We start from the raw sequence: 13,613 nt of genomic DNA, 5'->3' as shown, positions 1-13,613 counted from the left end.
ATTCACTTCATGTGATATCAAGAAACAGTTGAACATACTGGATACAGCAAAGGGGCTCCAAGAACATCCAGCTGTAGTGCTGCAGACTTGTGCTCCAGAATTAGTCGCAACACCAACTAAGCTATTCCAGCATAGCTACAACACTGGCAAATACTCGACAAAGTGAAAAATTGTCCAGGTATGTCCTGTTTACAAAAAGCAGGACAAATTCAATCCATCTAATTACCACTCTCTGATCAGTCTATCCTCAATTATGCGCAAAGTAATGGAAGATGTCATTGACTGCTTTCAAACGGCACTTACTCACCAATAACCTGCTCATCGGTGCTCAGTTTGGGTTCCGCCAGGAAAACTTGCTTGGGATCTCATTACAGCTTTGGTCCAAACATGGTTAAAAGGGTCGAATTTCAAAAGTGAGGTTCAAGTGACTGCCCTTGACAATAAGACAGCATTTGACCATGTGTGGCAACAAGGAGCTCTGGTAAAACTGAAGTCAATAGGACTCAGGAGAAATACTCTACCCTGGCTGGAGTCATACCTAACACAAAAGAAGTTGGTTGTGGTTGTGGGAGACCATTCATCTCAGCTCCAGGGCATTGCTGCAGGAGTTCCTCAGAGCACTGTACTCTGTAAGGTGAGAGGTATTTCTCATCCAGCATTAGCGTTAAACAGTTCAAGGTCCAGTATTCTTAGAGTGTTCTGCACTATTCCAATAATTTAAAAGAACCTGAACCTCAGAGCACTTTTTCTGGTGAATTGAGTGGTTGATGCCAAGCAAGCTTGATATGCAGAACTGCATGTGCAATGTTCTTGATTTATTCTCAGGATGTGGGAAATGCAAGCATGGCTGCATATTATCCTGAGGAGGTCCAGTGGTGGATCATCCCCTTGAACCCCCGCAGTCCTTCTGTTGATGGCATTGACGTGATGGCAGTGAATTGTAAGATTTTCTGCAGGTAATGGTGAGCGAGCAGAGGTACATGTCCAAGTCATGATGGTGTGCACCTTAGAGGATAACCTGGAGATGAAAGCATTCAAAATCATTGTTGCTCTCATCCTTTTTGGTGGTAGAGCTTTCAGGACTGTTGAAGATGAATTGTAGTTATTGGATATATATACTGCAGCCACAGTACATGGTAGTGGAGGGGCTGACATTGAACCTAGAAAGTTAAGATGGCTAACTCATTACATTCCTCTGCAGAACGTTCTTCCATGTCAGGCAGATGCCTTATTGGTGGAGGAAAGTCTATCCCATTATTTTTAAGGCTGACTTTCTCCTCAGTGTCTGATGGTGCTCTTTAGCTAACTACAAGGGGCTCAACAGCAGTCTGTTGAAGACAATTCCATTTTTTATTGCTGAAACAGAATCCTAGTGGGCGGGCAGAGGTGAAATATAAATGTGATGTGTACATCAATCTTTCAACATCTAACATTTTATTTGCTTTAAATCATGTATCTATGAATGCTTTTCCTTTAATTACTTCAGGAAAATAATTTAAGTGGAGAGAGATGGATACTTAAAGGTTGAAAGTTCATTCTGTACTAAAAGGATTAAACAATTCATACTAAATTGGGAGTTTCAGACATCTCATTACTAATCTTACATGTTTCACTGCATGTTAAATATTTATATATATTTTAGTAAAAACTCTTTCTGTTGTTGACATTAATATTTCAATTTGACAACATGCAGCCTGAAAACAAGCTTAGATGTCGCCAGGAGAAGGAAAAGATAATATGTCTGACACATAATCACTCATTGAAAAAAAATGGGACAGTTCTCCTTACCTGCCATTATGTCCTTGTGACTGAAGAGGAGGTGGTTGTGCTGCAGGACTGTGCTGTGCTAAAGGGCTTTGCTGTGCTGTGGGACTCTGTTGTGCCATTGGACTGTGCTGTTGTGCCATAGGACTTTGTTTTTCTGAGCCTGGTGCAGAAGCAGGACTACTCATGTCTGTAATAAGTGCAAAAATCAAAAAGGTATTATTTCACTGCACAATATTGTTAATTTCTGTTTTCTACCAACATATTTTATCTCAAACTGCTACTTTGTAAAAAACCTTCTTGAAATAAACAGACTTGCGAGGTGGTGACTTACCCTCTTGAGGAACGATGCGTAGAGTAACACTAAGGCCTGCATCTTTGATTAGCTTCACAATTTCTGCATGAGGCATGTTAATGATGGACTGCCCATTCACTGCTAGGATGCGGTCGCCAACCTTGAGTTTTCCACAACGATCTGCTGGGCTACCTTCAATGATACGTCCAATTTTGTGAGGCACTGCCACTAATTTGGAATTTCCATAAAAGCAGTATTTGACAGAAATGGTGAACGATAGCAGAGGGGAGAGTGAAAGAGATAAAGGGCAAATATTAGTGTGATGCCAATAGACTGCTCAATGTACAGAATGTGCAAAAATGCAGACAAGAAGTAAGTGAATCTATGCTCAAAGATTACTGCCACTGCTTTTCATAAAAAGTCATATATGGTAGTGCTAAATTTGGCATTAGTAATCTTATTTGCCAGACGGATGTACTTCACAGGGTAGAAATTGAACCCTGTTGTGGCCATTTATACAAAACGGCCAAAATTTTGGGTTTGCCAAAAACAGGTATATGTAAATGAAAGATTGAATGTCTATTTTAGGCTCCCTGGCATGTAGTCATTGGGGCATGCATTGGCTCTACTTTGTTCAGAATTCTTATGTAGCTGTGGTCTAAGCATTTGTGAGAGATACATACAAGTGGGTTTCAACCTATAGAATTCTCATTGGACTTAACAGAATAATATATTTTTGGCATAGTAAAACAGCAATGCTGAATCAACATGTAATGGATAACTTTGTGATGATGTTAGTCTATTAGTCTTCGAAGTCAGTTGGAATTACAATCCTTGATTATCTGAATGGGTTTATCATTGTACTTCAGAAATTCTGAATACTATAGAACCATTACTATTCCTTATATCACCATAAATGCCAAAAGAGAAATATAGCAACATTTTCAGAATTGCTGATAATGTCTTCAGAAAGCTGACAACTCAAGAACAGTCTTGCTATGTGATAATAAGTGGTTACAAAAGCTTTGCAACTTAAGCTGGAATATACCAAAAATTCCTTTACTTCTATTGGAAGCAAAACAATGTAAGTACATGAATGTCTGAAGGGAAAATCTAATGAAAGCACAAAATTGGTGGAAAAAATCAAACTGGATTGTTCAAGGGCAGATGCTGAAGAAATCTTTGAATTTTTGCATTAAAAAGAAACAATTCTGGTTAGTTTTATGCACTTTTACTTCATAAGTATGTGATTAATCTTTTAAAAAAATCAAAGTGACGTTATTATTTTCAACAGACCAACCAGGCCATCAGCAACAATGCTCCCACTAAAATGCATGGGTGCCGGCCACGTAGCATCCTGGAAGATACCATGCAGGCCTTGGTCCATGATAAATGTGCATGCCCTAGGTGGATGTGCAAAAAATTTAAACAGATTGCACACTGGACAAAACTGGCCTGAAGAGATTGCGCACAAAAAAAACTGGCCCCAAACAACAACTAAAGTTTAAAGGGAACATTATTCAGCGGTCATTCTCCCACTTCCAAGCTACCACTCTCTTGTTTGGGGTTAGTTTACCGTGCACTTTAATTCCATGCGGCGCTTCTCCCCTTCCAACCTAATTCGCCTGACACTCGCTTGCACTCTCAGCAGAGTGACACTCTTCCTTCTTCCTAGAGTTGATGCTGGCACTCTTCCCCAACTGTAGTTCATGCTGGCACTCCGACTGCACAATCCCTTTCAGTTGCTGCTGGTACATTTCTTCTTACATACTCCTGTACTGCTTTCAGCTTTTGCTCCTGCATTCTCACCCATTTGCCCTTCCTTCTTTTGCCACTCATTTCTGTCTCCTTCATTGCCATTTACTTCCTCAATCTCTCTCCCTTACACTGCCATCAAATTCCCACTATAATTGCCATGTATTTCCTTCTTTCCATTGCCCTCCATTTCCTTACTACCCTGCTCCTTGAAATCCATTTACCCATGGTCTTCTTTCATTGCCATCCATATTCCCCTTTCACTAGTACTTATTCGCGTGTTACCATACTTTTAACCACTGACTATTCAGTCTTGTTGCTATCTGAGTCCAGCAGCAAGTACACTGGACTGGGTCCTACTATCCTCTCATTAACACTGTTCCCTGTAACAGCAGACAGTGTGGCCTCTGCAAACTTTCAGTAGGAACTTTTGCTCTTGTGAGACCTCCTTATTTCAGTACAGAGAGGTAGCAAACCCTGCAATTAGTTCCAGCGGCAGTACTGAAGAGAGAGACTGATCTGGTGATGCATTGACTGGGTGCCACTTGCAAATTGGCATAGGGACACGAGAATAAGTGAAGTAAACACGTGGCTAAAGGAGTGGTGCGGGAAAGAGGGGTTCCATTTTGTGGGGCACTGGCATTAGTACTGGAACAGGAGGGATCTGTACTGTTGGGATGGTCTCCACCTGAACCGATTTGGGACCAATGTTCTAGCGAAAAGGGTAAATAGGGTGGTCAACAGGACTTTAAGCTAGAAAGTGGGGTTGGGGGTTGGGGGGGGGGGGGGGGGGGGGGGGAAGGAGGAAGGAGGGTAAAACTCCAAGAAGTATGACTAATGGGAAGCAAAGCAGCAGGTTAGCGTGTGGGGGTGGTGGATTCGACTTCATGAAAAAACTGAAAAGAAAGGAGAGACTATTAAAGTCCCCAGAACACAAAATAGGACCGAGTGTTTGGAAAGGGTTAGGAATCTAACTTCAAGCACATCAGATAAAGGGACAACAATGAGAAAGGGGACGGGAAATACAGGACTGAAGGTGTTGTATCTGAATGCAGGCAGTATACGAAATAAGGTAAATGAGCTTGTGGCGCAGATTGAAATTGGCAGGTATATTGTGGTGGGCATCATGGAGACATGGCTGCAAGGGGATCAGGACTGGGAGCTAAATATCCAAGGATATACATCCTATCAAAAAGATAGGCAAGTTGGCAGAGGGGGTGGGGTTGCTCTGTTAGGAAGAAATGAAATTAAATCGATAGCAAGAAATGACGTAGGGTCAGATGATGTAGAATCTGTGTGGGTTGAGTTGAGGAACCACAAAGGTAAAAAAAACCATAATGGGAGTTATGTACAGGCCTCCGAACAGTAGTCAGAATGTGGGGCACAAGATACACCAGGAGATAGAAAAGGCGTGTAAGAAAGGCAAGGTTACAGTGATCATTGGGGGGTTTCAATATGCAGGTATCCTGGGAAAATCAGGTTGGTAGTGGGTCCCAAGAAAAGGAATTTGTAGAATGTCTACGAGATGGCTTTTTGGAGCAGCTTGTAGTGGAGCCCACTAGGGAACAGACAATTCTAGATTTAGTGATGTCTAAGGAGGCAGATTTGATAAGGGAGCTTAAGGTGAAGGAACCCTTAGGAGGAAGTGACCATAATAATTAGAATTTACCCTGCAATTTGAGAGGGAAAAGCTGGAATCAGTTGTAATGGTATTACAGTTATTACAGAGGCATAAGGGAAGAGCTGGCCAGAATTGACTGGGAGATGAACCTAGCAGGAAAGACAGTGGAACAGCAATGGCAGGAGTTTCTGGGAGTAATTTGGGAGACACAGCAAAAATTCATCCCTAGGAAGAAGAAACATACTAAAGGGAGGACGAGGCAACCATGGCTGACAAGGGAAGTCAGGGACAACATAAAAGCTAAAGAGAAAGCATACAATGCAGCGAAGAGCAGTGGGAAACCAGGGGATTGGGAAACTTACAAAGACCAACAGAGGACAACTAAAAAAGAAATAAGGAGGGAGAAGATTAAATATGAGGGTAAACTAGCTAGTAATATAAAAGAAGATTGCAAGAGTTTTTTTAGATATATCAAGGGTAAAAGAGAGGCAAAAGTGGACATTGGGCCGCTGGAAAATGATGCTGGAGAAGTAGTAGAGGGGAACAAAGAAATGGCGGTGGAACTGAATAGGTACTTTGCGTCAGTCTTCATGGTGGAAGACACAAGTAACATCCCCAAAGTTCAAGAGAATCGGGGGGCAGAGGTGAGTATGGTGGCCATTACCAAGGAGAAGGTGCTAGGAAAACTGAAAGGTCTGAAGGTGGATAAATCACCTGGGCCAGATGGATTACACCCCAGAGTTCTGAAGGAGATAGCTGAAGAGATAGTGGAGGCGTTAGTGGTGATCTTTCAGGAATCACTGGAGTCAGGGAGGGTCCCAGAGGACTGGAAAATTGCTAATGTAACACCCCTGTTTAAGAAGGGAGTGAGGCCTAAGACGGGAAATTACAGGCCGATTAGCCTGACCTCAGTCATTGGTAAGATTTTAGAGTCCATTACTAAGGATGAGATTTCAGAATACTTGGAAGTGCATGATAAAATAGGGCAAAGTCAGCATGGTTTCATCAAGGGGAGGTCATGCCTGACAAATCTGTTAGAATTCTTTGAGGAGGTAACGAGTAGGTTAGACAAAGGAGAGCACTTCCAGAAGGCCTTTGACAAGGTGCCGCACAGGAGGCTGCTCAGTAAGATAAGAGCCCATGGTGTTAGAGGCAAGGTACTAGCATGGATAGAAGATTAGATGTCTGGCAGGAGGCAGAGAGTGGGGATAAGGGGGTCCTTCTCAGGATGGCACCCGGTGACTAGTGGAGTTCTGCAGGGATCATTGTTGGGACCATAACTTTTCACTTTATACATTAATGATCCAGATGAAGGAACTGAGGGCATCCTGGCTAAGTTTGCAGATGATACAAAGATAGGTGGAGGGACAGGTAGTATTGAGGAGGCGGGGAGGCTGCAGAAGGATTTGGACAGGTTAGGAGAATGGGCAAAGAAGTGGCAGATGGAATATAACGTATGGAAGTGTGAGGTCATGCACTTTGGTAGGAAGAATAGAGGCATAGACTATTTTCTAAATGGGGAGAGAATTTAGAAATCTAGAGTGCAAAGGGACTTGGGAGTCCTAGTCCAGGATTCTCTTAAGGTTAACTTGCAGGTTGAGTTGGTAGTTAGGAAGGCAAATGCAATGTTGGCATTTATTTTGAGAGGACTAGAATATAAAAGCAGGGATGTACTGCTGAGGCTTTATAAAGCTCTGTTCAGACCACATTTAGAATATTGGGAGCAATCTTAGGCCCCGTATCTCAGGAAGGATGTTCTGGCCCTGGAGAGGGTCCAGAGGAGGTTCATGAGAATGATTCCAGGAATGAAAGGCTTAACATATGAGGAACGTTTGAGGACTCTGGGGCTATACTCGATGGAGTTTAGAAGGATGAGGGGGGATCTGATTGAAACTTACAGAATACTGAAAGGCCTGGATAGAGTGGACGGGGGGAAGATGTTTCCATTAGTAGGAGAGACTAGGACCCGAGGGAACAGAGATGAGGAGAAACTTCTTTAGCCAGAGAGTGGTGAATCTATGGAATTCGTTGCCACAGAAGGCTGTGGAGGCCAGGTCATTGAGTGTATTTAAGACCGAGATAGATAGGTTCTTGATTGGTAAGGGGATCAAAGGTTATGGGGAGAAGGCGGGAGAATGGGGTTGAAAAACTTATCAGCCATGATTGAAAGGCGGAGCAGACTCGAAGGGCCAAATGGCCTAATTTCTGCTCCTATGTCTTATGCCCAAATTGCTGACACTGTCAATATGGATGATCAACACCACAGGTCTCTATAGAGAGTTTACATATTTCAAAAGTTAATGCTGGAATATATAAAGAACTTAAGTAGCAGGGACAGTGGTTGGCCCCTTGATCCTGCTCTGCCATTCAAAAAGAACTTGGCTAATCTTCTAATATCCACTTTCCTGTCCGATATCCATATCCCTGGACTTCTTATCTAAAAGTTTATTGTTCTCAGCTTGAATATACTCAATGGCTGAGTGTCCACAGCCTCCTGGGATAGAGAATTCTAAAGATTTGCAATTCGCTGGGTAAAGAGATTTCTCCTCATCTCAGGCCGAAATAGCTGACCTCTTATCCTGAGACTATGCCCCCTATTTCTAGACTCTCCAACCAGTGGAAACAGCTAAAGTTGAGTTTGGCTTGTACACTATCGGCTAATCATTCACTTGATTAGTGTCAGGCTCAAAAGTGCATCATCAGCTCAAAGTGCATGCAATAAATCCTTGTTCCACAGAATGATCAACAGCAGAAGAAATTTTGCTGGAGGAACATTATGTTATTTTTGGAAACCAATAATTTGAGGAATGAAAACCATTAAAATGACTTGCTAGGTTGTTGTGGCCGGATTAATAGACACTCATTATTTTTGCGTCACCAATAGCCGATAAATCATGTGTACTGTTAGGATTGTGTATAATGAGGAACTCTAATGGATGATTTAATATGACCTCAATTAGAATGAAGTACGAACATTAATGTATATGGAAAAGTAAAAGCAGTGACCTAAGAGTATTCCCAAACATCATCTGTGTCCACTCATGCTGTGCTCCAGCTCCTGAAGGGCTCAGGTGCTGAAGATGGACACAGCATCAGAACTTCAAAAGTTTCATGGCTGCGTCCCTATGATATGATCCTGATCACGGAGCGCAAGCGAGATGCCCTCAGCCAGACAGGAGTCAAACATCCTCATCTTCCTGCAATTGAGTGACTATTAGGGCTTCCACTGCCTATTCATGACAGGAGCATTCTCACAGAGGATATTCATCTTGCCATAAGCCAGGCTGGAATCATGGGGGGCAGGGTAGGCAAAGGAAGTGGCCATGCATCAGGGACACCTGTATAAACTGACCAATCCTCTGCAACTGAGACAGTTCAGGCATAGTCATAGTGATGATTGGGGTCGGGCTCCTAGACTGCCACCCACACAAGCAACGCGGAGGCACCAAAGTGCCAGCAAATGCTCCAGACCTTACCACCCACTGCCCCCCCAATGCACAGACTGTGAGTCCGCAAACACTTTACTGGACCGCGGAGCAGGACTCCATATGTTGTACAATCTGACCGCCAATGCTGGCCATGTAGCAGTCACTGCTGGAGGTACTCACGGCCCCTTGCAATCTCAGCACCCCAGTTAGGAGCAGTCTCCCCCATGTCGCAGGCTGACAGGGCAGCCATACAGCGCACTCATCACAAAGGTCGGCAGGCTGAACTGATGCTGGTTAATTCACTTTTCCAGTGGAGTTGACTTCCACAATGAGATAGGCATGCAGAGATGAATCAGTCTTGTGGGTGATGGTACAGAAGCTCCAGTAGAAACAGTGTAGCTGGGCCAGGCATTCAAACCTGGACAGTCACTTTTCTGTGCTGCTGCTTGGTAGATGAAAAGGTGGCATTCTGAACTTTGAAGCTCCACAAAGCAATATTACAGGGTTCCACCAGCTAAAGCAGGGGGGGGGGGGGGGGGGGGTCATGTCACATGATTTCTGACTCCCACCTTCTCACTTTGGCTTTGACAAAGGGTGTATATCCCTTTGTCTGGGCTGCTGGGATTGTTAGTGTTCTATCCATTAAGTCTTAAAGGTTGCAGGGTCCTTTGTCCTAGCAGACAAATCGACTCCTGTTGGCCAGGTCTGATGTATGAAATGTAGATGGCCTTTGTCTAATTCCCCTTGAATTTAGTCTCTGCAGCCCACAGGGGTCATTAGTGTCTCTTCAGAGATAATGAGATGCAAGTTTCTGCGATACTGCCAAATAGCTCTTATTATTCAAGGGTGATAGCCAGGTATAGCTTAGCCAATTTAAAAGGATCATTGTCCAGCTTTAAAATTTTATATATATCCTATAAAAATATAGAGTGTGATGTCTTAGTCTCATTACACCAATGTTGACAGTTCACCTTGAAATAAGTTAATGGGGCCCAGGACCCATTTCCATTGAAGCTCAGGGCTCTTAGTTTGGGAAAATGCTACCCATGCAGTGTAGGCCCTGAGCCCAGGCTAATTTCCAGCCTATTGTGGTAGAAATTGATATGTGTTGTTACCTGATTTGGGGTATAAATTATTTAGCAGTGGGAAGGCCTGCAACCAATCTGCATAGATATAAGTCCCACCACCAAATTTGTGGGGTTCATATTTTTAGATAAACCAAGCAGAATATTTAAATTAGCAGCCTAAGGCCTTTTATGGGCCACTTGAGAAATTAGTCTACAATGAGCATGGTAGGAATCTTGTACTGTAGATTTTTCAGCGTTCCATGGGGTACCCAAAACAGTACCTGTTAGATGCTTCTTGAAAGAAAAAATCCACGGAAGTTTGAAGGAATCTGTGAGCATTTAGAGGAAAAAGCAGTGTGACGAGACAAATCACTAAATATAACTGCAGTGGCTCAGGCAGTGTTGAAAAACCCTGACTATTTGAGCTCCAATATATGTTCCATCACGAAAGTCTACTCATCTGAAGAACAGGAAAAAATAACCTTTCTTTTGAAGCATAGAAACTTACAATAAAGATTGGAGATCCCTGGTTAATACTAGAAATTAAGGTACTTTTTGATTTTACATTGCTATAGAAGGAGGTTTGAGTTTTTTAAATTTCAGCTTTTCAGCATCGACAGCATTTTGCTTTTGTATTATTGTTCAAATTCTATAGTCTTGGTGATTGGCCTCATATTGCCCTTTTCACACATCCTTATGGAACTTATTGGTGGGCCTGTGTTGGAGGTGCAAGTTTTTTTGTCGTGAGTGTGCTACTTGTGGAACTCTCCATGCACCAACAGCTAGTCCTAAATATGTAGCTGGGCCTGAAAATGGGCCCATGCTAATTTTTACCCCATTCTGTTTTATAGAGGCCACTTAAACGTTCACAGTCCTATTCCCATTATTCAACAATCAGTTGCACATTTTCAGAAAGCACTATTTCAATTCAGGTTGCTTTTGCTAACAAAGAACACTACCTACTAACAGTTCTAACTCCTTGTGAGCATATGCTCAAATAAAAGTAAAAACTAGTCCTGTGCATACCTAATATGACATTCCAGTGTTACTTGAATGAAATACTTGTGATGACCCAGGCTAGATTACTTGCCAGGTAGGTCTACTCCTTTATGTGAATGATATGCATCCTTTACTACATATTGTAGGATTATATTTTAGCTGATAGGCAAGATCATGTGCTCAGCATACAAAAGAAAACATCATTTTCCCTTTACAAATAGACAATGCTTTACACATGCTCTATTCCCGCACTGTGCAAAGTTCCACTATCTGCACCATTGCACCAGTTTATTTTCAACCAAAACTAAGCTGAAACTAGCTCATACCAAACCCTAGCATCAAAAAAAAACTCCCTTTAATTTGTGTGGGAATATATGGACAGGAGCCTGGTATATGAAGGTTCATATCATTCAAAAATTGAAATGATTCTGCCTGTTGGTAGTCTATCTTCTTTATTCTTCATCCACCATATACTATAGGAGCAGGTTAGTATAAATTCAGGAGTGAAAGTCTCCTTTGTAGGAGGCATTACATCACAAAGTATGAGGCTTGTTTCCTATGGAACTGTGCATATGGTGTCAATTGAATCCTGATTGAGAGAGACACAGGAAGCATGTATGAAATAGGTACCAATTGCTTGCCACATGTATTCTTTGTTCCTCTTTGTTCTTGCTGCATGTGGGCATAGGTTGCTTCAGAATCTGAGGGGTTGAGAGTAGTATTGAACATTGTGCAATCATCAGCAAACATCTCTACTTCTAACCTTATGATGGAAGGAAGGTCATATTGATGCAGCTAAGGATGGTTGGACCTAGGACACTATCCTGAGGAACTCCTACAGTGAGGTTCTGTGGCTGAGATGACTGTCCTCCAACAGCCACAACCATCCTTTATTTGTGTTAGGTATAACTACAGGCAGTGCAGATTCCCCCTCCTCCCCTACCCCGATTCCCACTGCTGATTTTATGAGGGCTCCTTGGTGCCACACTTGGTCAATACTTCCTTGATGTCAAGGCCAGTTATTTACACCTCACCTAATTTGATTATTAACTTTTATTATTGAAAGCACTAGTTGTAAACTGTCTACTTTCTCTGGCTCTTCTGTTCCATATCCTCTTCTTCCTGTGCATCACCATCACTCTGAAGGAAACAGGGTCCTTCCCTATATCTTGATCATCATTTCCTTCAGCTTCCCTGAGCATAAAGTCCCTTTTCGCAGTAATAACACATAGTAAGTAACAGCTACAATAATTCTGGAGTCTCTAACTGTTTAGTATTGCTAAGCTCCACTAGGTTTATTGACATATTAGAACGCCTATATTCTGTTTAAACAATTTTAATAGTCCCACAGGCTGCTTTATGTCTTTACACTTCTTATGCCTGCAGAATCCTCACTGGAGTCATAAGCCATGACAGCAAGGGATAGTCTTAATAAGCAATCAACGTACAGAAATATGTTGTCAGCAGGTCTGATATGATAGATGATCACACGGTGAAGTTCTTCAGTAGTAAGCATTGTTAGAAACATGCAATTATGATAGGCAGAAAAAGACCAACTCGTCCCTCAAGCGTAACACATTACAATGGCTCAATCATCATGGATACTCATTCTCTCCCCTCTCATACCCACCCCCTGCCACGGCCATGTAAACTTCTGGGAGAAGCAAAAAACAGAAAACAAAACAGGACCAATAAGAGAAAAGGTACTTTGTGAAATTCTTCTCTAATTCTCACAGGTGATCAAAACCATTCCAGAAGATCACTTTGACCACATGTTATCTACAATGTGCAAGAGAAGGTGGCTATCATTTCATGGTAGCTGCCTATTAATGAAATGACAGTCTTTCACGTTCATAAAATCAAGCGGATGTTCATATGGGATGTTGAGTTCCACATGCCTTCTGTCAATTGTTTCTAGCACTTGCAGGAATCCTTGTCAGTCTCTCGCTTGTTTAGTCTGTTTCATTATGAACTGTATGAAATGTCTGCCTGAATAGAAAATCCACCACCTTCTTTATACATGATGTGATGTGGTCTGACTAACATGACAAAGCGCAACATATGCTGCCTAGAAGAATCTAATTTCAAAGAAATTCAAGGGACTAATTACTTTGAATGCTTCAGTGTTGTTCTCCTGGTGGAAATGGGCTGAAACACTGCAGTTGTCAGCAGCCCTGGGGGAAACACAGCCTTTCTCTGCCTGTGGCATATGGAGAAACGTAAGCAATTATAAACTCGATAGGTAGAATTTTCTGCTTTTGTTTGTGGCAGATGTGTTTGGCGGTGAGTGGAAAGTATCGTGAGATGGCTCTAGTTGTGTTTCCTGGCAATGTAATTCCAGGACATGACTGTCTCTTCCCCTTGTCAATGGCAGGGCGCGTTTCCTGTCATCTAACATTGGGATCTTAATTTTAATGCATTTGCATCTCATTATTGGGCCCACACACCAGAATCATTCTCCCATGTCAAATTTACCTCCCATGTTGCCATGACTTCAAAATAGCGTGATTTACAACTGCCTTTAAAAGGCGTGCACCTGGCAAGCTGAACTTCAAGGGGAACTCGGAGGTGAGTGCAAGCAACCTTGTGCAGTGCTCACGAGGATTGCCCATAGGGCATCAAGGAAGTGGCGCCATGCATTCAGTGGGGGGCACAAGGAAGTCGCTTTTTCCAGGCTGGCTTTC

At 42.5% G+C, this 13,613-nt stretch overlaps 1 protein-coding gene across 1 annotated transcript in view; it reads right to left on the bottom strand.

Moving 5' to 3' along the window:
- magi2a (membrane associated guanylate kinase, WW and PDZ domain containing 2a) overlaps positions 1 to 13,613 on the bottom strand; it is a 961,431-nt gene that overhangs the window by 46,989 nt on the left and 900,829 nt on the right. Inside the window, exons 19-20 of the mRNA XM_041202174.1 lie at positions 2,099 to 2,287; positions 1,789 to 1,954 (exon numbers count right to left, since the gene is read on the bottom strand). Coding sequence (XP_041058108.1) covers positions 1,789 to 1,954; positions 2,099 to 2,287 — 355 coding nt within the window. The remainder of the gene's footprint in view (positions 1 to 1,788; positions 1,955 to 2,098; positions 2,288 to 13,613) is intronic.

Source organism: Carcharodon carcharias, chromosome 13, assembly GCF_017639515.1.
Source record: "Carcharodon carcharias isolate sCarCar2 chromosome 13, sCarCar2.pri, whole genome shotgun sequence".
Taxonomy (NCBI): domain Eukaryota; kingdom Metazoa; phylum Chordata; class Chondrichthyes; order Lamniformes; family Lamnidae; genus Carcharodon; species Carcharodon carcharias.
The sequence above is the reverse complement of the archived record's forward strand: the minus strand, read 5'-3'. Positions and strand labels throughout refer to the sequence as shown.